The following is a 25,265-nucleotide window of genomic DNA, read 5'->3' as shown; positions in this document are numbered from 1 at the left end:
GGGCAATCCTTGCCTAATAGCTATCGATAGAACTGTCTGTGATCTATTCTTCATGATCCCCTTGAGTCTATTCCTTTCTGAATGCCTTAAGAGCCTGTTGTCATCACTGCATATATTCATGTTCTATCATATGTAGGTCTCTCTCATGTCTGTCCTGAGTCTGACAGTCACTGGGTGACCTCAAGTTATCCTGGCATCATGAGAGGGGAAAACGTTCTTGCTTCCCATTTTTAATAATTTGATAACACTCTTCTGTACCCATCCTGCATTTCCTTGAGTTGTCTAATCATTTAGTTCAACGAAGCTGGCACAATTCAGGGCAGAGGATTGAGGATCAATTGTTCCCAAACGTTTTAGCACTGGGACCCACTTTTTAAAACAACACCCTGTCGGGACCTACTTAGCTTTATAAGACCAAAAAAAAAAAAATGTTTCACTTCACCAGCCACTCAAGCCACTGTTTGTATCCCTTTTACGATGTTGGTGGTGGGGGAATCGCCTTCTGGTGCATTTGTTAAGCTCCACATTCATCAAATCAGGACCGTTCTGGTGTCGTAGCCTTCCCCTTCGCCTAGTCTTTGATTGGAGCTGAGGCACGGTTACCTTCTCCCAAGGAAGCACATACATGTGGCTCGGTTTCACTTTCCATAGGGCTCAATACGCTTTCATGGTCAGTTTCATGGTCAGTCAGTGGTCATTGCCCACAAAACTCACTTGTGGGTCGCAACTTACAGTTTGGGAACCCGTTTTGTAGATAACGTGCTTTGCGTGTGGAAGGTCTCGGCTTCTCCAGTTCACAACACCTCCAACTAAAAGGAGCAAGGCACAGCTAATGGAGAAAAGCTCCCTCAGTCTGAAGCCCTGGGGAGCCACTGCCGGCTGGAGCAGACAGCACCCAGCAAGCCAGCCCACTGGCCAGACTCGGGAGGAGGCAGCTTCAGAAGTTATTGAAAGTGACCACCCTCAGCCCAGATGGTCTGCAAATCAGTCCAAAAGCCGGGAACTGCACTCAAAGCTCTTTGCAACTGATCCAGGCATTCTGGCTACCTGATTGCCACAGGCTCTCAGATACGTTGCAGCTGGCCTGGGAAGCCCACGGCCTGATGAGTTGTGTGCCATAAAACAGCTCCACTCAAGCAGCTCAATTGATTAAATGCCCTTATTTTTTTCTTTTGGCATGGCCATCTGGTATTTCTTTTTTCTTTTTTTCCGGGTGAAGAGTAATAACAGGTAGTAAAGATGAGTCAATATTTTGCAAGCGAGCCAGCGAGTTGCAGGACACAATGAAAAGGCAGGAGCCCAGTTTCCGAACACTTGTGTGTACAGGTTTGGACCAGGTCAGTTCACCTCTAGGCTGTAGTAGCCCACATTCCAAAGCTGCCTCTGAACCACGCGACAAAAGGAAACATTCTTTGTGGCTTTCCCTGCTCTGCATAAAACATGTTCCAATAACCTCAACAAAAGTGGAATTCTGTTCCAGAACAGGGAATTCAAGGACAACACAGGTAAATACAGGTCTGTGTAACTCCTGAATTGGCACCTTTAGAGCAACTGCTGATTGCGATGCAATGACTAATTCAATCACTGCCTGCGTGAGGTTTCATTGATCACTGAAAGACAGTCAAGGACTCCCACACCATCAAGAACATTAACAAACAGTCACAAGAGGACAACCCAACAGCACAGGAACCCAAACTCTCAGAGCCCAGACACCTTTGCTATTCACATTCAGTCCAGATCTGGCTCTTGCAAGCAGGTGGGGGCTGATGGGACCAAAGACCCTTCCATTAAAAAAAAGAAAATAAGAAAAAGCTGCTTGCACATAGTCAGGGGTGAGGATTCCACCCATTTAAGGTAGCTTCCTGTGTTAAGATCTATGTTGATGCTAATAGATATGACCTTCAGTGATGGGACTCTGCAAGGCCCTTGGGAGTCTAGAGGAACCTTCAGCTTCATTAATGAGCTGCTCCTGGATGCCTGCCACACATCCAGTCCAGGAACCTCACTGAAAGTATTTCTGGTCTGGCTCCCATTTGTTGCTTAATGAACCTGCCTGAGCATCTCTCCTAGCGGCAAAGGAGCAAACTGGGGAGGTGGAGAGCAAGTAATTGACAGAGTGAGGAAGAGAGGAAAGTGGCTGTTCAGCTTCAGGCCCAGAATCCAAAACAGAACCCGCCTGGGGAGATCCGCCTTCCCCATGCCAGAAATTCTCCTCGCTCCCAAAGTAAGCAGACATTAGAAGACATTTGCAGAACATTTCATGGTGAATGACCATATTTCCTTGTCTGTGAACAACTGGGCTCCCAGCCATTTCCTGGCCCCAGACTGAGCTGTGTGAAATTGGACTGGTGTTTCCTGGGTCAGGATACAAATGGATATATGTGTACTCATGGGCACATATGCATGCAGAGAGAGAGAGAGAGAGAGAGAGAGAGAGAGTACTTATTATGTGCAGCATAGATTTTTGTGTACTCAGAGATGGTTTCACAATCATTAAGAAATTGCATCTCCCCCCCTTGCCCAACACATCATAGCATCTTTATAATGCCACAAAGGGGGTCCTCTTCTGATGTAGTTTTCTGGTTTGGATCTGGTTGACAGGGCAGGATGCTATCAGTCAAGGGTGGCTTCCACAGTAGTTCTTTGGCTGCTTTTTGTTCACTCATTTTTTATTTTTTTTTCTAAATAGAGAAACCAAACCATATCATTGTCAATTCATTTCATTTCAGTGTTTTCTGGATAGTCCTCCATGGTTTCTTCAGGCTTGATTTCTGGCAATTTTCTGTACTAAAATGCAATTATGCTTTTTGCTATGTTAAAAAGGGAGGAACTAAGGAAAGGCCACTTCCGTTTCTGGGAACCGCGACTGACATGGAAAACATGAAGGCTGGATTGCACTTTAAGAGACTAATCGGGGGCAATTCAACAGTAAGTCGTACTTAGTGGGAAGCAATAAAATCAGCTTGAACTGCAAACAGGAAGTAAACAAGCATACATGGCAAGGCTTCCACATTGACTATGAAGTTCTGGAAGAGATGTAAAAGCAGGAGAGGCCATCAGTTCTCTGTGTGGATGCTCCGTGTCCACCTGCCGCAGTGTCTGGTTGTTTTGAGGGTGTTCTATTCCAAAAGTGCCACAATGCCTTCTGACTTCTTTAGCTTATTTAGCAAGACTTCCTTGGTTGCCTGGTCCTTGGAGAACTGCAGGCTCCATTTCCCCCTGCCCAAGGCTTCCTGACAGCTCTCCTGATGCTTAGTATTGCCTCTGGGTGGAAAGCACTTTTGCCAAGGGGCAAGGGGAAAAGGGGAGCTGCCCCCAAGCTTCTCCGTGGTACTTCCCTCTCATCGACTGGTGGAGTCGGTGCAGTATCATCGACTGGAATCCATGCATCCCCCTTCCCCATGAAATGAAATCTGCTTCGGGCCACCTGAGTCATACACCCCACACACCTGGAGCCTCTGCTGAAAAGTATGTCCTTCTGCCCTTTCTGTGCTGAAGGTTTGTTTTTCTGCAAGGCACTGGTCATGCAATCCTTGCCAGTAGACACCTTAAACAATATGGAACATAAGAACATAAGAACAGCCCCACTGGATCAGGCCATAGGCCCATCTAGTCCAGCTTCCTGTATCTCACAGCGGCCCACCAAATGCCTCAGGGAGCACACCAGATAACAAGAGACCTGCAAGGCCTCCTGGGAATTGTAGTTAAGAACATGAGAACAGCCCCACTGGATCAGGCCATAGGCCCATCTAGTCCAGCTTCCTGTATCTCACAGCGGCCCACCAAATGCCCCAGGGAGCACACCAGATAACAAGAGACCTGCAAGGCTTCCTGGGAATTGTAGTTAAGAACATAAGAACAGCCCCACTGGATCAGGCCACAGGCCCATCTAGTCCAGCTTCCTGTATCTCACAGCGGCCCACCAAATGCCCCAGGGAGCACACCAGATAACAAGAGACCTGCAAGGCCTCCTGGGAATTGTAGTTAAGAACATGAGAACAGCCCCACTGGATCAGGCCATAGGCCCATCTAGTCCAGCTTCCTGTATCTCACAGCGGCCCACCAAATGCCCCAGGGAGCACACCAGATAACAAGAGACCTGCAAGGCTTCCTGGGAATTGTAGTTAAGAACATAAGAACAGCCCCACTGGATCAGGCCATAGGCCCATCTAGTCCAGCTTCCTGTATCTCACAGTGGCCCACCAAATGCCCCAGGGAGCGCACCGGATAACAAGAGACCTGCAAGGCTTCCTGGGAATTGTAGTTAAGAACATAAGAACAGCCCCACTGGATCAGGCCATAGGCCCATCTAGTCCAGCTTCCTGGATCTCACACTGGCCCACCAATCCTGTGGCCCCCAAAATAAACTTTTAGACACCCACAGCCACCTACAAAAGGCCACACTGGCACCACGTCCAGCATGGTCCTTTGCATAAGTGTAAGACACAACGGTGTATGCCCAGTTCTGTGTCCATCCTCAATGCTCTTCTTTGCAAGCCCCCACGTTGTGCTGGGGTGAAGAACTTGCAACGTGGGTGGCAGTGCGTGTGGCACAGGCTAGGGGAGGCCAGAGGTCTGGGGTGGTTTCACGATCACTTTGCTTGCAGGGAGGCCATCATTTCTCTTGGGACCATGGCACTGGGGAGGTGGTTTGCTTTCCCTCTGCTCACTTTTTTCCTGTTTTGTATTTTTTGCTGGTTTGTGTTTTTGCTAAATATTATATACTTATATATGTATGTTTTATATGTACATAAAATTCTGTGCTTGGGATTTGTGTGTGTGTGTGTATATACAGTTATTTTTAAGTTGAGATCATGGTAAGTCCCCTTGAATGTCCTATATTGAGGCCGAAAGGTGGGGCATGAGAAGTCCTTTTAATTAGTAAATAAATATTTGGAATGCAGTTGAAGAGAAGGACTTCTAAGGAGAAAACCATATTTACACTCCCCTCTAGATGGCGTTGCTGGAGCTAAAAACCTTTTGTTTTTGATTCATGCAAATGCGAGAGCCTGCAGGGCCCAATTGCATGGAGACTCTCTCTCTCTCTCCCATCCTTACAGAGGAATACAAATATCCTGTTGCCAACTGTTGATCTGTTTGATTAAGAACATAAGAAGAGACCTGCTGGATCAGACCCAGGGCCCATCTAGTCCAGCTTCCTGCAGTGGCCCACCAGATGCCTCACGGAGCATGCAAGATGCTTGCATCTCGCTGCCACTCCCCTGTATCAGGCATTCTATTTACCCTCATACTCCCCAACAAAGACACCAGATTGCACTTGGGTCTGCACTGAACTCACCTTCCCTCCCTCGCCAGCCCGGGGTAGGCGAAAAACTGACATCCACGGCCAATTTGGACGAGAGAAGATGCTTGAAGATTGCATTCACACCAGCCGGAGTGCAAAGTAGCCAAGGGGTTTGTGTGAAAGGGTAGTGTGAAAGCGAAGCAGCCACCAGGACTGGTTTTTGTTGGCTAATTGTGCAGAGGGCTCAGAGTGCTGGGAGGATCCGATAAAACAAAGAACCTCAAGGATGTGGGGTGAAAAGAAGGTGACATGTTGCCAGCTTGCTCTGTTCAGAACAAAAGGAAAATTCTGCTGGTTTCACCTGGGGATCCTCTTTGCCAGCAACTATGGAGCAAGCACAGATATTAATGTTCCCTTCTAACTGTGATGCAGTGATGGACTGTGCGTGGAGATGAAGCCACAGGTGCATCCTCTGTATGTGCCTGTCTTGTTTCCCTACAGTGGACACTTCCATTTTATAATTGCATAGTTGAAATCATTTGGTGTCAACTCCCCACCCAGCTTGCTAAAAGGCTCTGCTCCCTTTGAGTCGCCCAGCAGCACAGCTGTGAAGGAAGCCCAGCACAGCTAAAAGCAGTTACCCTGCACACCTCCCCTCCTTTGTTCTCCTGAATCCCTGGGTGCTGGCTAGAGGGAAGCCCAAGCCTGTGTGCTCTGCAGATCCAAGTGAGTCTACAGGGGGTGGTTCTGTTTGTGCCACCTCCAAAAGGAGATCCTGGGAAAAGGTCCAAAGAATAAAGGGCTACCACAATGATCTGGGGCTTTGCAGTTGGGGAGGGTGGCTGGGGTGGAGACAGAGCTTCTAGGCATACTTACAGCTATAAAATGGCAATTACAATGAAGGGCTACCAAAATTATCAGGGGCAGGGCCTAGGAGAGGGGGGTAAAGGGGGTTGTTTGTACCTGGGCCCAGGGTCAAAAGGGGGCCCAGGAGCTAAAGGAGGGGGCCCAGAAATTTCCTGGGATCTTACAATTTCCTATCTACTCAAACTTGTTGCCTGCATGGGATTTTGGCAACACTACCACAACTAGAGATGCTGGGGACACTACTGATGCCACATGGGTTGGCAGACCTGGGCTCCAAAGACTTTTCCAGGTGTCTCTATCGTCCCCCACTCTGTTTCACCCCTCCCCCTTTGCAATGGGGCCTAAAAGAAACTTTGTACCCCCTGATAAAATTCCTCTCAGAGTCCCTGATCAGGGGCTTTTTAGTTTGGGTGGAGGAAGGTTGAAGAAGGCAGGGTGGAGATAGAAGTTTATGGAACTAGACATAAGCTGGACTGGGAAGCAGAAAGAACCTTAGAAAATACTACCCAGAAAGACAGACGAACATCTCAAGAATAAGGCTAAGGTCCACTTCCAGCTTCAATCCTTGTTGTGCCCAGGTAGGACTGGAATTCTAGGTAATAGACCCTGATTTAGAGTCAAAGTCTGCAAACCTATATATGCTTTCTTTGGGGTAGGTTTCACTGAACACAATGAGACTTACTTCAGAGTAGACATGCCTAGGATTGTGCTGTAAGTCTGTGTTTTCAGATGGTCTGAATGCCTGATCGGTTTATCAGGAGGTAGTGATAGGAAGCTGCCTTACAGAGAACTGGACCGCTGGTCCTCAAGCTCAGTGTTATTGACCCTGACAGGCAGAAGCTCTCCATGTCTCAGGTGGGAGTCTTGCTCTGTCCTGCCTAGAGATGCAGTGCAAAGCAGGTGCTCTTCCTCTGAGCGATGGTCCTTCATTGCACAATCCCTTCTGACTCTGCAGGCTGGAATAGTCTTAAGGTGGAATGCAAGAGGAGGCACAGCCCATCTTGACGGACATGTTTTCTTCTTAAGAGGTTTGCAGGCAGTGCAGGTTCTTGTGCTTTAACATGAAATATTAAGAAGAGTTCTGGTGAACTCAGTGGTGTAGCTGAAGGGGGTCAAAGCACTTGATTTTGCAGGGAGCCTCACCAGGGTGTGCAAACAGCCCCTCCCCCTCCTCTTTGGAGCCAAGCATATGCCTCTGTTTCCACCACCAGAAGGGGAGGGACCCCTTGCATGCTGCGGGGAGACTTCCTGAAAAGCTTAGTGCTTTGCACCCCCTCTAGCTACTCTGCTAGGTGAACTCAAAAGTTGAATCATTACTTTGTGATCTTTATAATTGATCCTAACAATGCCCTGAAATTATTTTTGAGAGACAGAGAACACTTGCACTCACACCTAGAGACAGACTAGACTCTGGATCAGCTATTTTCAACCTTTTTCATCTCTAGGCACGCTAACAAGGCATTAAAATTGTCAAGGCACACCATCAGGTTTTTGACAACTGACAAGCCGAACCATGCTGGTAGTGGGGGGCTCACATCCCTCATTGGCCCTACTAATAAATGACCTTCCCCCAAATTCCTGTGGCACACCTGCGGACCACTTGCGGCACACCAATGTGCCATGGCACAGTGGTTGAAAATGGCTGCTCTAGATAGATGGGAGGAGGGGCTGTTAATGGAGTTCAGAAGGGCCCATCCAAGGGATGAGAGGTTCGCACTCTTATTTTTCCAATAAAGCACACCTTGTTATTCCGATTGCTGTTGCTCTTCAGAGCCTCCTCTTTCAGGGCTCCAACTTAACTAGCTTGGGCCCAATCCAGTCTCCTTCAGGGTACTGCGTGTTCCTGCTCAAAAGGATAGCTAACAGATCTCAGGGCAGAGCTATGAGCTATAATACCTTAAAAACTTGTGTTTAGAGCACCTCCTTGAGACACCCCACAACTCCCGCTTTCTCATGGGTCCTTTTTCTTTCCAGACAAGCTAAGGCTGTTCTTTTCCTTCTCTCTGTTTCCCTCATGCCATTCAGCCAGTTGAAAAGGACAGAATCCTGGCTTGCACAAGCAATTTAATGAGGTAAAAAGAATAGAAAGGGTTGTAGATCTAATAGTGTCTATAACAAGGGAGGTTAAATATACAGTGCCGACCGATTCCACCAAACCACAGTGTTTCAGATGTGCACCGAGGATGCTCTGGGGGACGTCTCTTCCCATAATCCATCACAGCCACTGCTGCTGCCAATTCCATGATTGCTTGGAGGCTTCCAGGTCTCCAGGAGACGCTGGAGAAGTATCAGGAGCATCTCTGTCTGTCACTTCAGCTTCCCCCTATTGTGGAGTGTATTTGTAATCTGTGTGCCGCCGCGGCCACCCCCAAAGGAGAGGCTTCTGTCAGAGCTGTCAAGAAATAATGTTTTCCATTTTCGGGACAGCGTCACTTCCATTCGATATGCAGATCCCACATGGAGGAACGGGAAGCGCAGGGGCCCGGCTTGGAGGCAGATGTGTGCAGTCAAGGCAAGGCTGCGCTCCCAGGCTTTGGAACTGGCAGCCCAATCCTAACGAAACCCCCCTCCCCACTGATGCAGCTGCACCACCAGAGTGCATCCTGGGGGGGGGGGGCAATCTTGAGTCTCCTCCAAATAAGGATTCATTTGTTCCCGTACCTGGGGGTAAGCCTCCATTAACCCAATGAGGTTACAAGGGGTGATGTTTTGTGTCCCCTTTCTCTCCGCTTGCAAATGGCTGTGGGAACTGAGCTGATGCTTGAACAGAGAATTGTGTCCCAAACACTCTGAACACATGTATGGCAGATCCAAGGGAGGGCACCAGGATGCAGGTCTCTTGTTATCTGGTGTGCTCCCTGGGGCATTTGGTGGGCCGCTGTGAGATACAGGAAGCTGGACTAGATGGGCCTGTGGCCTGATCCAGTGGGGCTGTTCTTATGTTCTTAACTACAATTCCCAGGAAGCCTTGCAGGTCTCTTGTTATCTGGTGTGCTCCCTGGGGCATTTGGTGGGCCGCTGTGAGATACAGGAAGCTGGACTAGATGGGCCTGTGGCCTGATCCAGTGGGGCTGTTCTTATGTTCTTAACTACAATTCCCAGGAAGCCTTGCAGGTCTCTTGTTATCTGGTGTGCTCCCTGGGGCATTTGGTGGGCCGCTGTGAGATACAGGAAGCTGGACTAGATGGGCCTGTGGCCTGATCCAGTGGGGCTGTTCTTATGTTCTTAACTACAATTCCCAGGAAGCCTTGCAGGTCTCTTGTTATCTGGTGTGCTCCCTGGGGCATTTGGTGGGCCGCTGTGAGATACAGGAAGCTGGTCTAGATGGGCCTGTGGCCTGATCCAGTGGGGCTGTTCTTATGTTCTTATGTTATGGCCCAGTCCTCTGGGCCATTTACAACAGCAGAGCTCACAATCCGCTCTTGTAAATTACCCTGTGGCAGAAATGGCTGGCGGCTCCCCTTGTGCGCCTGACCGCCTGGACGCTCCACCAGTCCAGGAAAGGTGGCAGAGGAGGGGTTCAGTGGGTGATTGGGCCAGGCCCAGCAACTGTTACCCTGCACAAGCCTGATCTTGTCTGATCTCAGAAGCTAAGCCGGGTCAGGCCTGGTTAGTACTTGGATGGGAGACTGCCTGGGAATACTGGGTGCTGTAGGCTTATACCAGAGTCTTTTGAGACTGAAGGTTGCCAGCCAGCCAGTGTCAACAAGGGACAGGGGCAGAAGTCAGTGGCGACAGCGACACCAATATCTTCTGCCCCGCCCTGGGCTTGACATGCCCCCTTGGTCCCACTTGGGTTCAGAGAAGATACCATGTTACAGACCAACGCATACACACACACAGAGTGTTGACAGGAAGAGGCCATTGTGAAGGAATTAGTTTGATGTTAAACTTCTCCAGCTCTATATTGGGGGACTAAGACCACAATGGTGCCAGGTAGCCCATATCTTGCCTGTGGGGGGGGGGGGAAACGGCACAGCCTGGGAGCTGTTAGCAAGCCCTGCACTGTCTGTTTGTAGAAAAGAATTGCATGGGAAGGAGTTAGGGGAGGGTTGCTGTTTTCTGTGGGTTTCTTGGGGGTGACATGCAGTGACCGTTTGGGGGGGTGAGTGGCAGTTCACCTTGGCTCACTGTTGCATTGAGAGCTTCTTGGGGTGACGGAGAGAACTTCCATCCCAAGTTAGAGTGCCCAGAAGTTACAGAATCGCCTCCTTCTTTGTCTTAGGTTTGCTGTCTGAAGAAAACATCTGTTCACAGAGGTACTGTAGTTTTCCGGGGGGGGGGGCAACAAAGAAGAGAACTTCGGTGGATTTTTCCCCCCTGTAATCAAGGACCGATGTCAGATAACATCATAAGCCAGGTAGGAAGATTCTTATCTCTTTAAATCTGTTCTTCCTTTTTTACTTTTTAAAATGCCAAATAAACTCTGATTTCCTTGCATAAGTACCATTTTACTTTTAGAATCTTGTCATTCTGTGCTGGGTTCATTCACAGACACCTCCCACATCTGCTGGGTTGAACATTTTGGACTCTTCCCAATTATTAAGCATTATTTTATAAGAGTTTCTCTCCCCCCCCCCCCCCAAAAAAAAAGAGATGTTCATCAGATAATTGCAGTACAAAGTTAATGCACAAGAGGAGAGGGGGGTGTCAGTGGTCAGCTGGGGCAGACACTGGTCAAGGGCATGTGCCCAGCAGAGTGCCCACCTGACCAAGCTGATCCCTGAAACCTCTGAGTTCCTGACACTGCCAGTACTACGAGGTATAAGCAACAAGTTCCTGTGTGTTCAGTCTGAAAAATATGTACCGTATATGATTGCAGCCCTCGCTTATGTGCGTTTTGCAGTCTCAACACCCTCATTTTGGCCCTGGGCCTCCACAGAAAATGCTCCACTTAAAAGCTAAAGGGAACTGGCGGGGGGGGGGAAGAGAGCACTCTTTGCCAGGCGGACTTTGGCAAAGTGATCGGGGCGATAGGGGTGCATGGGTTTCTTCAGCAACGGGGCACGCGGCAACTGCAGTCCCTTGCTCATCAAGCAACTGATAAGGCATTTTGTATCTTCATGCCTCTCGAGAGGAAAGCAGTGAGCAAATATTTGCCTTGAACATTATGTCCTTGCAAAAGCAAAACACATTAAAACATGGCTCTAATTGCTAGCAGAAATCCAGCATTAAAAACTGGAAGGGATAATTTGGAAGCCAAGATTATCAAGGTGCTTTACATTGGCAGGCTGACCATCAACCCCCCATGAGGTTTGCACAAATGTTATGTTATTCCATGAGAGAAACTCATAGAGTCCTCCATTTCTCCAGAGTTTCCCCTTCATGGCTCAGTAGTCATCCTGGCTGCACAGCTCTTGGGCTTTCCAAGCTTTCATGGGCAAAGCATGGCCCAGGCTGGTTCTCAGATCGTGATCCGTTTCTTGCCAGCTGATTCCTCCACTCTTGTCAGGGCTTCCAGTCACCCATCCAAGATAAGACCTGAGCTGATCCTGCTTAGCTTTTTTCAGGCAGGGGTGGCAGTTCCATCTCCAGACCTCGCTCCCTGCAATTAATTTCTAAATTCCATCTATAAAATATATAAACCTCAATAACAAGACCCTTTCTTTGCTGTACATATTATTTGAAACAATTATCAGGGTTGACAACAAGTGGGAAACCCTGGCCTCTGAGCGGCCCGCTTGGAGGCAGGCTGTGCAGCATGGCCTCTCCCAGTTTGAAGAGACACTTGGCCAACAGTCTGAGGCTAAGAGGCAAAGAAGGAAGGCCATAGCCAGGGAGACAGGCCAGGGACAGACTGCACTTGCTCCCGGTGTGGAAGGGATGTCACTCCCGAATTGGCCTTTTCAGCCACACTAGATGCTGTGCCAGAACCACCATTTCAGAGCACGATACCAGAGTCTTTCGAGACTGAAGGTTGCCAACACCCAAATGCAGGTCTGAAACAGAGACGCCTGCGTTGGCTCGGTCATGTCATGAGAATGGACGATGGCCGGATCCCAAAGGATCTCCTCTATGGAGAACTCGTGCAAGGAAAGCGCCCTACAGGTAGACCACAGCTGCGCTACAAGGACATCTGCAAGAGGGATCTGAAGCCCTTAGGAGTGGACCTCAACAGGTGGGAAACCCTGGCCTCTGAGCGGCCCGCTTGGAGGCAGGCTGTGCAGCATGGCCTTTCCCAGTCTGAAGAGACACTTGGCCAACAGTCTGAGGCTAAGAGGCAAAGAAGGAAGGCCATAGCCAGGGAGACAGACCAGGGGACAGGCTGCACTTGCTCCAGGTGTGAAGGGATTGTCACTCCCGGATTGGCCTTTTCAGCCACACTAGACGCTGTGCCAGAACCACCTCTCAGAGCGCGATACCAGAGTCTTTCAAGACCGAAGGTTGCCAACTATCAGGTTGAGAATTCATGTATGTGTGCCTGTTACATATTTAGTCTTCTTGCATTAGCCTTCACAAACAATGTGGTTGCGACTACGGGGTGTTGTTTGTGATGGTCCCTGTCTGTTGGCTGGTCCAGAACAAGGCTCTGTGACGTGATGGAGAAAGATGCTTGTAACAGATAGAAGACCCAGCATGCTTTGCTGCCTGCGAGAAGCACAAGGGATAAATAGAACACAGAAACTTGGCATCAGAGGGCCACTAGCTGAAGCAAATGGATTCAGTCCTGACTGATTACAGTCATGCCATGGAGGTTCTGCTTCTGCTCTCCATCACTAGGCTGCTGCCAGGGGCAGAATGCTTGACATGTCATCCTAGAAATATCAGTTCCCCTGTGGCTGGCTGGTGCTATTTACTTGCAATACTGTCCATTACATTTATGACAGAACATTGACATGCTCTGTTCAAATAAGACTTTTTGACTTTTTTTCTTTTGCTTAGTTAAATGAGATGCCATAAAAATATATCAGGAAGCAGACGAACAGGAGAGCAGGATTTCTTACTGCTCTTCATACAGCTGCTTCCTTGAGATCTGGTCAGATGTGGGCCTGGTTGAAAAGGGAGAACTTGAACCAGGACTGGAGCTTTTTAGCTTTTTCTGAGCAGACTCAGAAAAATTGGGGGGGGGGGGGCAGACAGTTGTCCACCTGTGCTGATAGTTTATTGGACCAATCAGGAGCTACAGGGACCTTCTTAGTTCTCCTCATTATTTCCTCATTAGTGCTTCAGGTGGCTTCCCTGGACCACTGAAATCTTCATCAGCTTCTCAGTTTCTTAATAAGCATTATTATTCTCCTCATTATTGGCTGGTGACCAATCCTTTGTCCAATTCATCATTCTGTTTTGCTAGGATAAGTGAAGGAATGGATGGATTGCTATCTCTTCCATGGGTACCAATTCCCAGCTGATGTTTTGTGAGTAGCTAAAGATGCTTCCTCAGGGGCTTGTCCTCAAAGAGCATCCATGGTTGGTGACTACACTAGGCCATGCTTTACATGGTCAGGTAGATGCTGGAGAGAGAAGGAAAAAATAGTTTGAAGGTTGAGTTGTGGTCTGTGAAGGAGAGAGGAGTCTGGAGTTTTTCAGCTGGCTAGGATAAAAACCTTTGTACGGATGCTCTAGGACAGGGGTGCCCTCGGGGGCTTTCAATCAGGCCCTCGGGGAGCCCCCAGTCTCCAATGAGCCTCTGGCCCTCCAAAGACTTGCTGGAGCCCATGCTGGCCTCTCAGCAAGAGAACGACTGTTCGACCTCTCACTTGAGCTGTGGGACAAGGGCTCCCTCCACTAATTGCTGTTTCATGTCTGTGATCCAGCAGTGAGAGCAAAGGAAAGGCTGGCCTTGCTTTGCGAAAGGCCTTTTATAGGCCTTGAGCTACTGCAAGACCTTCATTCATTCACACAAGTTCCATCTCTAATATATTCATTTATGTAAATTTATTCAAATTTTAAATTGTAAATTCTTTTTTTTCCCGGCCCCTGACACAGTGTCAGAGAGATGATGTGGCCCTCCTGCCAAAATGTTTGGACACCCCTGCTCTAGGATGCCCCCCCTTTGTGGGGAGGGCTCTGTCTTGATGCATATGTCTCTCATAGGCGAAGGCTTCTAGAAATAAACAAATCCATCACCATTTTCCCAGATCTCATAATCTGTATGCCTCATCCTCTGGGTTTGGAAACTTTCTGTTCATGGAAGTCTATCACTGAATGTCAGTGGCTGGTGGGGGTGGTCAACAGCAGTGGGAAGCTCTTGCCTCCATGGCCTTCAAAGCATCTGGCTGGCCCTGGCTGGAAACAGGAGAGTCAACGAGACCTCCTTGTTTGGACCCGGACACAGAATGGCTCTTGTGTTCCGTTTTCAAAAAGGCAGATTCTTGATGAATAGGATTTGATGGGGGGAGGGCCAAGCTGGATAAAATCTCTTATGGAAAGGAGGAGACTTAACAGCGTTCACTACAGAACGCTGTTGATTGAAGATTCCTCAAGCCACAATTCACCTTGCTGTGCCTGAGAAGGTGGCCTTAAAGGAACAGCGTTTCAGCATCCGACACTGTACGGCAGCTGGAAGACTGGAGAAATACCCCAAAGTTATTCTGGGATGAGAAGGGCCTCGACTGGGCTGCTACCCAACTCAGAACCAGCAAAGGCTCTTTCTGAGATACGAGTCCATGGGAAAAACCAATAACCTCAAGGCTGGATGTCAGAGGCCGCACTCAAACCATTCCTAGCCGGAAAGCCCGCTAATGCCTTTCAGTTAATTAAAGAATTTATTGGCATGTCTGTTCCTGAATTTAGAATATTCTCTCCCATCCCTGAGTTCCTTGAATTCCTCAGCTGTGTGCAGCTTGTTTTACACTCACGAACTTCTAGATTTATGGTGTTCGAGATTGTTGTTTGGATTTCACCAATGCCATTTTGTGAGCTAAAAGTGAAACAGGCTCGGGGCAGGAGGTGGAGAGCATAGCTTCCCCATGGCTGTGCACCACACGCGGCATGCTTTTAGCATGTACGGAATTGCAGCACGAGCAATGAGGTCTGTAAACCGGTTATAAAAAGGGGGGTTCAGGCAGATGGAGAGCGAGTCAGATTACTGATCATTCTCCCCTCCCCCTGCCCCAAGCAGGCTGTTTTCTGTAATGCTCTAGATTTTGAGTAAAACCATGTTTCAAGACACACTTGAAAACTCTTTGTTTGGGAGCAATGTCCAAGTAATTTGGAGAGAATGGAAATGTAGTGCTAGAGTTGACCATGTTTCTTGTGGATGCGGGTTCTACATATACCCACCTGGGAATGCCAGGAAGAAAGCAAGACAGGCTTTTGGCCAAGCTGCACTGCAGTTGTTGGAATCAGCACAGCATTGGGTAGCTTTTTGGAAAGCCAAGGCTTGTGAAGAAACTGAGAAGCTGATGAAGCTTTCAGTGGTCTAGGGAGGCCACCTGAAGCAAATTTGGAAGTTCTTGCTTAGATGAAATATCTAAGGAAGTTGTTGACATCCTTCAGTCTCGGAAGACTGTGGTGTCACGCTCTGAATGGTGGTTCTGGAACAGAGTGTCCTCTCCAGTGCGCGAAGCCTGGGTAAAGTAGGTATGGAGGATAGGCTGTTACCCATGCAGCAAATCCCCCCTCTCCACGTCGCTGAAATGGTCCAATGGAAAGGCAGAGGCCAATATGGTTGTTGAAGGAGTTGCCAGAACGTGACTGTGTTCAGCCATGAACTGCCTCAGGGACTCCGGCTCCAGATTTTGCCTCGAGGTTGACTCCTGAAGCCTTTTCCGTAACTGGATGTAGCCACAAGGCAGCGGGGGTTTGGGATCAGAGTTTTCCCTCTCTCAGATGAGCTGCCTTCCCAGGCTGATGAGTCCCATCTACCCGCTCTTGAACGGGTCGCCTCTTACGACAAGTTTGGCTGATACAGTTTGGCTGTATCTAAGGAAAATGGCGTGTAAAGGGGCAGATTCTTGATTTCAGACTTTTAGTTCCTGGGGCAGAGCTCGGCTCCGACTGAGGCCCAGGCTGTCTCCACAGCACATTTGGCCTCCCTGTGGAATTGAGTGTGTAGGGAGATTCATTTGCTTTTTCTCCTTTCAGCGATGAGAAACATGTCCTGTTCCTGCTGCTTAGTAAAGGTCTCTGCAGATTTGGACTACCTGTGATGATCCCTTGTCCTGGCTGTGTTTGACATCCGCTCAGGGCGCACACTGTCAGAAACGAGCAAGAGGAACCGTTCCCAGCTTTTTCAAACGTGGTATTTTCATGTTCTCAATATTTGCTCACTAAAGGGGAAAGCAGCCCTGGTTGGACTTCTGCAGCCCTTGTTTCCCTCCCTGCTTTTCTTCCTTAATTACATCTTTGACGATGGCGCATGAGCTGATTCGGAGCAAATGACACTTCCAGCAGCTTCCCGACTGCGTGGTGGGAAATGCATTCTGTGTGTGTCCAGGCAAGATAAGAGAGCCTTTGGTTAAGAAAGCAAGGAAGTGGTGGGGGCGGCCTCAAGACGGACTCCATTTCTATTTGCATAAGAGAGCAGAGCTTCCCTTTGCAATCTCAAAGCCTGAACCCATTTCTTCCTCCGACTTGCATGTGTTAACCCAACATGTGCAACAAGTTGTACAAATCTATGGTAAGGCCACACTTGGAGTATTGTGTCCAGTTCTGGTCGCCGCATCTCAAAAAAGACATAGTGGAAATGGAAAAGGTGCAAAAGAGAGCGACTAAGATGATTACTGGGCTGGGGCACCTTCCTTACGAGGAAAGGCTACGGCGTTTGGGCCTCTTCAGCCTAGAAAAGAGACGCCTGAGGGGGGACATGATTGAGACATACAAAATTATGCAGGGGAAGGATAGAGTGGATAGGGAGATGCTCTTTACACTCTCACATAACACCAGAACCAGGGGACATCCACTAAAATTGAGTGTTGGGAGAGTTAGAACAGACAAAAGAAAATATTTCTTTACTCAGCCTGTGGTTGGTCTGTGGTACTCCTTGCCACAGGATGTGGTGATGGCGTCTAGCCTGGACGCCTTTAAAAGGGGATTGGACAAGTTTCTGGAGGAAAATCCATTATGGGTTACGAGCCATGATGTGTATGCGCAACCTCCTGATTTTAGAAATGGGCTATGTCAGAATGCCAGATGCAAGGGAGGGAGGGCACCAGGATGAGGTCTCTTGTTATCTGGTGTGCTCCCTGGGCCATTTGGTGGGCCGCTGTGAGATACAGGAAGCTGGACTAGATGGGCCTATGGCCTGATCCAGTGGGGCTGTTCTTATGTTCTTATGTTATGTTCTTATGACAAGGTCTGGCATGCTGCACCAAGAGACCTGCAGCCCATATAGCCCCAGGAGATGCATGCGTGTGAATCCAGCATTCTTGATCATTTACAGTGGGATTCATTCATTTGCCATTCACAGAAAGCAGCTCACCACAGTCCATTAAAAATCCCATGCAGTGTGTTAGAACCACAGCCCTAGTCAGCATGATAAAATCAGCAGCAACCAAGGAAAACACAGAAATGCATCAGAAACGGCAGCTGCAAGCAAAGAAAAACCAAATAAAGAATGACAGCACTTACAACTCCAAAAGGTCACTGAAACGAAGTCATTTTCTTAGCCAACTGGGGAGAGAGTTGCACAGTTTCAGCGCTGCTTCTGAGAGGTCTCTCCCTTGCCTAACTGTCCAACGACATTTCAGATGGAGAGGGTGCTTGGCACAAGGAATGCTTTGTTGTTAGGGGTTGGCCAGGTGAACGCCAACTGAGGTGCTGTGCCCATCAGAGTGGCCAAATAGCCAGGCTGACTCAGAATGATGCTTAGGGCCCCTGGCAGTGGAAGTGCCCCCTTCACCATCTAGGTGGGTAGAATGTGCCATGGGGTGCAGTGCAGGGTTCTGCCCCGGACCTCCAGTCACCTGGGCACTGGCAGTGACTGGATCCTTTGTCTTGTTTTAAAAATATACATCCTCTCCTATGGAAAACAGTTTCAAAGTGACCTAAAATAATAGCATCTAAAAATCAAAAGCATCAATAATAAGAATGTGCAGATAGCAAAGAATATAGGATAAAATTGTTTAGCTGGGGGAGGAGCACTGTGTAAGCCACAAAGATGAGCTCTAAATATATTACTAATTATTTTAGGTTTCTACCAAATTTCATCTCAAGTGACATTTTCAGTTCCAAACTTTTGTGAAGATGGGGAAGTTCTGCAACTTTCAGCACTTGTCGCCAATATTTATTTCAGTTCCCTGAGAAATTACGTTTCTCTTGTAGAAACTCACCTGACTTCCCTTGAAAGTGCTCAGGTGCTGCTTTATAGGAGGAATTTTCAAATTTGGTGCCAGCTGTAGTGATGTGCAGAAACTGCCAAGGACATTTTGATTGTCTGAGCCTTAGAAATGTGTTTGGCTTCTCTTGAAGATTCCTGGCTGTTTGCCCCTATGAGACATTGGCTTGGCAGGAGTGCTGAGCACCCTTGAAATCCACTTTTTGGAAACTTTGTGGCCAGCCCTTTTGGCTCCAAATCTCCTGCCCTTCCAGCAGGAAGACAATAAATGGCCTTGTGCTTCCACCCAGAAAAAGCAAGCAAGGTAATGCATTCAGTGCTTTTTGTTGTTGTTTAGTTTCCTTCCTCCCTTCCGGACGAAGTGATAGTCACTGAATGATTTGCTGGAGTCTCCCTCCATGCATGACTCACTTCCACCAGGAGGCCTAGGACTGGTCTCATTTATTGCTACATGCAAACAGCAGCCATAAAGGGCATTCAACCATCTGGTGGAGGTGACCTTGGCAAAATTTTTCAGAATGCATCACATTAATATCCTAAGAGCAGCAATAAAAGACTGCAGGGGGGAAGCGAGGAAACTTGAATGCTCAATGTTCAGGATGAAGAAAAGCTGTAAAGTCAGGTTTTTCCAGTACTCCTATGTGAGTGAGAGTACACTCAGTACTCTTACACTATTTATATACCGCTTTTCCCGAAGACTCATAGACTCAGGGTCATTCACATAGGCAAGCTGACCATAAACGCTATTTTTTGTGCCATGTAAATGCTGGTTTAAATGAATTAGAAGAGCAACTCAAATGCTTCTGGAGTCTAATGCCAGGATGGGCACAGGACATGGGTGCTCGTGTCCCAATCGAGTGGTTTGGGGACTACTGAGACAAGCGGCCTTTGAACTGGGCCAAGATACTACTGTAAATCCACAGCAGAAAAACTCCACTTTTTCAAAGTCAGGCACGTTTTTCCACATTCCTTTCAAAGTGAGAGAACCGACGTTCTCTGCCAGACTTGAAATGCAGGGAATAAATTTTTAAAAGAGGTTCACAACTCATGGATTATGAAGAGACCTATAAACCTTTCAGTTGCATTTGATTATTGCTGCGTCTGAAAGAGTCTGGACACTGTTGACTGTAAAGGCAAAACAAAATTCCCTCTGAACAGTTGAGGTGTTGGTGCTTTGTTGTCTTGAAGCAAAAGTTCCTCCTCCTCCTCCAGTGGGTCAGATTTGTTGCTAAGGTCCCAGAAGTGCTAAGCGCTTAAGCATGAAGCCAGTTAAATGTTAACATTACTCAACATTTCACTGAAGAGCGCATCCTGCAAGCCTCTGTGGCATTTAATGGGCACCTGATCTGCCTCCTTCCACTCGTGTCTCCCTGGTCACTAATATCCATTCCCACTGTGAATGCACACTCCAAAGGATCTGCAATCCTGGACTGGCATCTGCTTCAGAACTGCATCAGACAGGCAGACTTTTGACTATGGAGTGGCTATTGAAACAGGGATCCGATTTACATGTCAGTGGCTGATCCAGACTTGGAATAACTAATGGTGCTTCCATTTTATTATCATGCACAGTTTGGTGCAGAACAATCAACAATGGATTGATTGCAATACATGATAAATTTAATCTGATAAATTTGTATTGTTGGAGAAGCCCCTCTCCCTAAAAATCCCCCTACAACATTTAGTTATGGCTTGCCTCTAGTCTAAACCATCTGGGTGGCTTGTTTAGGCCCCTGAAACTGAAATTATTCCCCCAGTTCTCTCACGTGGCCTGTCTCCTCCTGAGGCCTTGTAGAGAGAAGCAGTCCACAGTGCAGTTAAGATGCATTTTAGGGCCAAGCGACGTATTGCACACAATGATTGAGTTGGCCCATCCCTTTTTTAATAGCGCTTGGAGTCATGTAAAATTAAGAGGGGGGAATTATAATGGAAGGGTAGGGGTGTCTTCCCCACTTTGCCCCTGCAGGGTTGCAGCACTAACTGTCTAGTGTCCTTCAACCCTGCATGGTAAAATGTGTTTGCATCATTGAATTCAACTTTAATTGAGCGTCCCCTTTGAGGGAGTTATGCAGGCAGAGACAGTCTTGGTCCTTAGTGGCTGGGGGCACCAGCAGGAGCAGGGGAGGGAGGTAGCCTGTGACCCAAAGGGATCTTCGTTTTGGATTTCCTCCTGGTGTAGGGTCTGTGTGGAACCCTGAGGGATCATCACCTGCTTTTGGGAGTGGAGGTCTTCCTAAAAAGCCTCTTCTGGATCCACATGGCGATGTTTGGTTTGTGCTTTGAATTTCCTTTGTAAACCAGCGCACTGTGCAAGAGTGCTAAACACCTTCCCTGCCTGAAAATCTGTGTTTTGACCTCACAACCCAGGCCAGGTTACTGGCCAGGTAAGCATTGTCACTGGTGCCAGATACAATCCAGGAAGATCAGCTGGCCACTCCTTGATGCTTACTGTGGAATATCATGTTAGAGAGCAGGTACAGGTGTAAAAGGAAAGAGTAGTGACCCTGCTGTGTCTTATGCGGGATGCACACAACCTGGCTTGCCTAGCAAAGGCTAGAGCCTGGCACCATGCAATTCACCAGGTACCTGCTGTCAACTGGGGATTTTTCAGATCACAATCCTCTCCCAGGGCAGCCAAAAGCTCCTTTCATCTCGGAGCAGTTTCCTTGACAGTGTCCTTGCAAGTGAACTTTTCACACGGCTTCTCAAGCAGATAACAGCCAGATTGACTTGCTATTCAAAGGGTTCATTTGCAGAATCAAAGCTGATGGCTCTGCCTGTCATCTCGGACACTCGGACGCTCATTGACACTGACAAGCATTCAGGTGCCTGCACAGGAGGGAGTTGTGACCAGGGAGGGTGAAGCTCTTAAGAGTCCAAACCGATGCTTGATGGAGCTGGTGTAGTCCTGCAAGCAGGCCCTGTCATTTGTGGTTGTTTGTCTCCGATTGCTCTCTCTCTCTCAAGGAAGGCAGCTCCTGCTCAGGAGCGGAACTGCTTTGCACTGAGATGATCAGGGATAGCATCTTCTGCTAGGCCTGGGAAAGACCCAGAGAAATGGGACTGATCAAATGTCCTTCCCCCAAATTTCTCCAGCCTGAGGATTTTCTAGAGAAAATGGTGGTAGGTGTTGCTTTTTCTGGGTAGTTTCATAAAAATTGGGTGCAATTTTTTTTTTGGGGGGGGGCATTATGGGAGTGACTTTTTCTTTCTTTAATGTAGGGTTGAGATTATAAATAATCTCAGTATAAACCAAGAGACCACTGGATTAAAACATAAGTAAAAAGTAAGCCAATTTTTTACTTATAGCCCTTCAGCTGCTATAAAGCATGGAATAACAAAGCATGAAACATGCTGGGGTTTACAGAAGGAATGGAGAGCACTGCATGGCATGGATACGTCTGCAGGATTGCTGAGAACTAGGGTCATGCGGTGACTGCCTGGGCTGGTGACCCAGAAATGATGTAACTTCTGGAAGTGACCACTCCGGTTGTGTCTGGAGGTATTTGAGAGCCGGAGGGGCCACTGGAAGCATCTGAGGCCTTCTGGAGCACTCAGAACGCTTTCTGGGGGTCAGGGAGGTTGTGTATGGCCTTTCTGCTCCTCAGAACAACTCTGGACGTGCCTGGAGTTTGGCTGACTCAGTCCAGCTGAGTCACTGGGTCAGGTGAGGCACTGCCTCCCCTACCTCTAGTGATTGCATGTTCCTGCTGACAGCAGATCTTAATAGCAACATTGGTTCATCTCGGGGTTTGCTGCCAGCAAGGGAGATCCCTGCAGCTTCTGAGCAGACACTATGGAGAATGTTGCATCTCTCCGTAAGCAAGCAGCCAATATAACTGCTGCAATATGGCAGTAGCCCTGATCCAGGTTCCTGTAGGCCTGCACCAGCTGCCAGTTTGTTGTGCTGGTTTACTCTGTTATGGTATGAGATATTATATGAGGGAAGGGAGAAAGGAGAGATGTGTGTTGAAGGGCCAGTGAAATATAGGGACCATTCATGGTGCCTGCAGTAGCATAAGGGAAGAATCGTGCTCCCCCTCCCTGACTGGCACCCTGTCAAGTATTATCTACCCCTCCATATTTTATGTGCATTCTGCAGCAGACACAACCAGGCTCTGTGTAACCGGTGACGTGGATCTCCAAGACCAAAAGCTCTTTCCATGTCCTCCTAACAAACTTTCCTGCAATCCTTTCAAGTGTCCCATGGTAGCAAGCCATGCGCCTGTCCGTCAGCATCTTTCTGTCTCATATACATGCACCCCAGTCTGCCGCTTTGCTAAGACTCAAAGGTCTTCTGTAAACTAAATTGCTGCTGCAGATGACGTGTTTGTGTGTTCTTCAAGCTGCTTTTGAACTTGAAATAAGCACCATATCTTTCAGCATTTGCTATTTTAAATCAAATTGACTTATACTCCTTATCGGCTGGAAGCTGGTGTCTCTGCTCCCTGTGAAAATTATGAGGGAATGACTGGCAAAGTAAAACCAGAATAAGAAAACAGACTCTGCCTTTTAGGGAGGAGGAGAGGTGGATGGTGGGGTAAATCTATTGAGCTTGAACATGAAGATGGAATAAAACCTGCTGGAGTCTTATTCCTGGGATCAGGGGTCAACCACAGCACCTGCCCATCAGCCAACCCTTGAACCCCCAGTACTGCCAGTGGTGATAATTCCTAGAGCACCATCAAGGGACAGGTGAGGGTGCTGTGGGACCCTCATGCAGGGCTTTGTCCCAGGGCCCCAAAAAACCTCAAACCAGTACTGACCAGTTGTGAGACCATTTTCGGCCAATCACATCAAACCTGGGAGCCTTGAGTAAGGAAGGCCAGCCCCTCAGGTACCATGTCCTTCCTTCCCAATCACTAGGCAGAGAGAGTAGCAGCACTGGATGGGGAAGGCTGCTGCAGTTCCATTTCCTCTCCCTGCTCACTCAATGCTTTGTAAGGAGCAGGTGGGTGGGGAGAAGTGATCTGGAGCCACATCTTCCCTTCTCTTTCCTCCTTTCTCCAGCAACACTATAGAAAGAAAGAAAGCCAGTGCCACAATCCTCTTCCAACTTGCTGAAAGTTGGAAGAGGATCAGAGCCCCTGTTGAGTGAAAGGCTGGAGAGGGCAGCAGACAGATGGGTTTGGGTTTCATCTGTTCATCACCCCTCCAAGGGTGCTGATTTACATGACTCAGGCCTTTCAGGGCAAGGCTGCCCCTGAGTCATCCCATCTTGAATTACAAAGTGCTCCCTTGTCTCAGTTTGTTATAGAGTGAAATACCCTTGCAAGAAAACTTTTCTTAGCTTTTATGACTATGAAACCCATCATGTATTGCAACTGCAACTTGTAAATTGTAAAACTGCTCTTTGCTTTTATGACTACAAAACCCATCATGTATTGAAACTGCAAATTTTTTCTTTAAAGGCAAAAACATGAGGAGGATCAAAGTGGGACAACAGGGGGGAAAAAGAGTAGAACAGAACAAGCCAACTTCAAAGCTGAACTTAATTTCTTCAGCAACATGTGCGCAGTCATAATCTGGAGTCATTGAATGCCGGATCTAAGGGAGGGAAGCATTTCTAAAGGAGGTTTTCATTCAACACCAAGTCCAGCAGAGGGCCCTTCTGCTGAGACAAGATGCAGCTGAGGCATTAGGTAGTTGATGGACAAAAATTAGGAATCTCCTCCCACTTTACAGCTTGTAGTCACAAACTGGGCAGTCTGGAAGCAAACCTTCCACAGACACCTTCTCCTTCTCCAGCCGAGAGGGAGCGCAAGAGCCACATGCAGAAGAGCAATCTTCTGTGTCCAAATTATCCACTGTAGGGGCAAGAGGAAATAAGTCATCTACCTTTCTGCAAGCCTTTTTTAGTTGGTTTTGCTTTGTTTCCTTACTGGATTGCTCCTGGTTCCCATCCTAATTCTCCTGCAAAGGGAGTCAGGTGCTGGTGAGGAGTGGAAGTGCTCCTGCAAGTGCTCCTTGCGATTGCCAGGGCATCATGTTAGACCCATGGTGGTACAAGGAGTTGTGACTGTGTGCCTGAAAGCCACAGCTCTGGAATGAGAGACTTCCTGGAACCTGTTCAGTCACCAACGCAGCACCTGCTCTGGAGGGGAAACCGGCATCACCTGGCAGGCGAGCCAAGCGGAGGGAAGCCTCTGTGTATTGATTAGCCTCGGAGTGACAGCTTCCTTCTTCCCGGTGGCAGCAGCAGGCTTCTTTTTAATGCGGCACCTTTCTAGAATTATGACTTCAAAGGCCTCCAGTGTCACGAAGCTGCTTCTGGTGATTCTCCAGGTGGTTGCAAGTAAGTGGAGTTTTTAATTCACTTTGGCTTCCCTTTTTCCAGTTTCCCTTTGTTGCTAGTCGCGGAAGGCAGGAAAGCCCATGACTCGTGCTGAAGTGGAGCACAGATTGCTGCGGTGCTGATGATCTGGAGAACACAGAAGGTGGACAGGAGTGAGTCTGCTGTGGAAAGCTGTTGCCAAGCATGTCCGCCTGCCTAGCACCTTATTGCACTGGTGTGCGACTGCTTCCCTCTTGCCTGCATGCGACTCACTCAGGCTTCACTGCTACCTGTGGAAAAGACAGGAGTGTGGCCAAGGCCTGGTCCTTCAGGCATCTCAGATCCGTGGAAGACAGTAAGAGAGGGGGAAAAGGAGATCACCGAGAAAATGGGCAGGGGAGGGAAATGCCAGCACTGATTCCTTACTGTGTTGGCACCCGAAACTTTTCCTTTTCTATTCACCTGCTTCCATCTCTTTATTGCTGTTGTTTTTATTGTTCACACAGTTATTTCCTTTATCCAGAAAAGTTCTTCCCAAGGTCTTGGGATGCCTGATTTTTGTCATGTTTTTGATCATACAAGTGTCATTACAAAATAGAGACTGTTCCCAGTAAAGCTATCTTTTGCTATTGGTTGGTAATTTCTTTGCCCCCTCTAATGTT

The 25,265-nt window shown here is 48.1% G+C and overlaps 1 protein-coding gene across 1 annotated transcript in view; it reads left to right on the top strand.

Annotated features, from left to right (window-relative positions):
* The first annotated feature begins 24,807 nt into the window (after window positions 1-24,807).
* LOC136663225 (relaxin receptor 2-like) overlaps window positions 24,808-25,265 on the top strand; it is a 29,580-nt gene continuing 29,122 nt past the window's right edge. The window contains exon 1 of the mRNA XM_066640209.1: window positions 24,808-24,958. Coding sequence (XP_066496306.1) covers window positions 24,808-24,958 — 151 coding nt within the window. The remainder of the gene's footprint in view (window positions 24,959-25,265) is intronic.

Source organism: Tiliqua scincoides, chromosome 12, assembly GCF_035046505.1.
Source record: "Tiliqua scincoides isolate rTilSci1 chromosome 12, rTilSci1.hap2, whole genome shotgun sequence".
Classification (NCBI taxonomy): Eukaryota; Metazoa; Chordata; class Lepidosauria; order Squamata; family Scincidae; genus Tiliqua; species Tiliqua scincoides.
The sequence above is the reverse complement of the archived record's forward strand: the minus strand, read 5'-3'. Positions and strand labels throughout refer to the sequence as shown.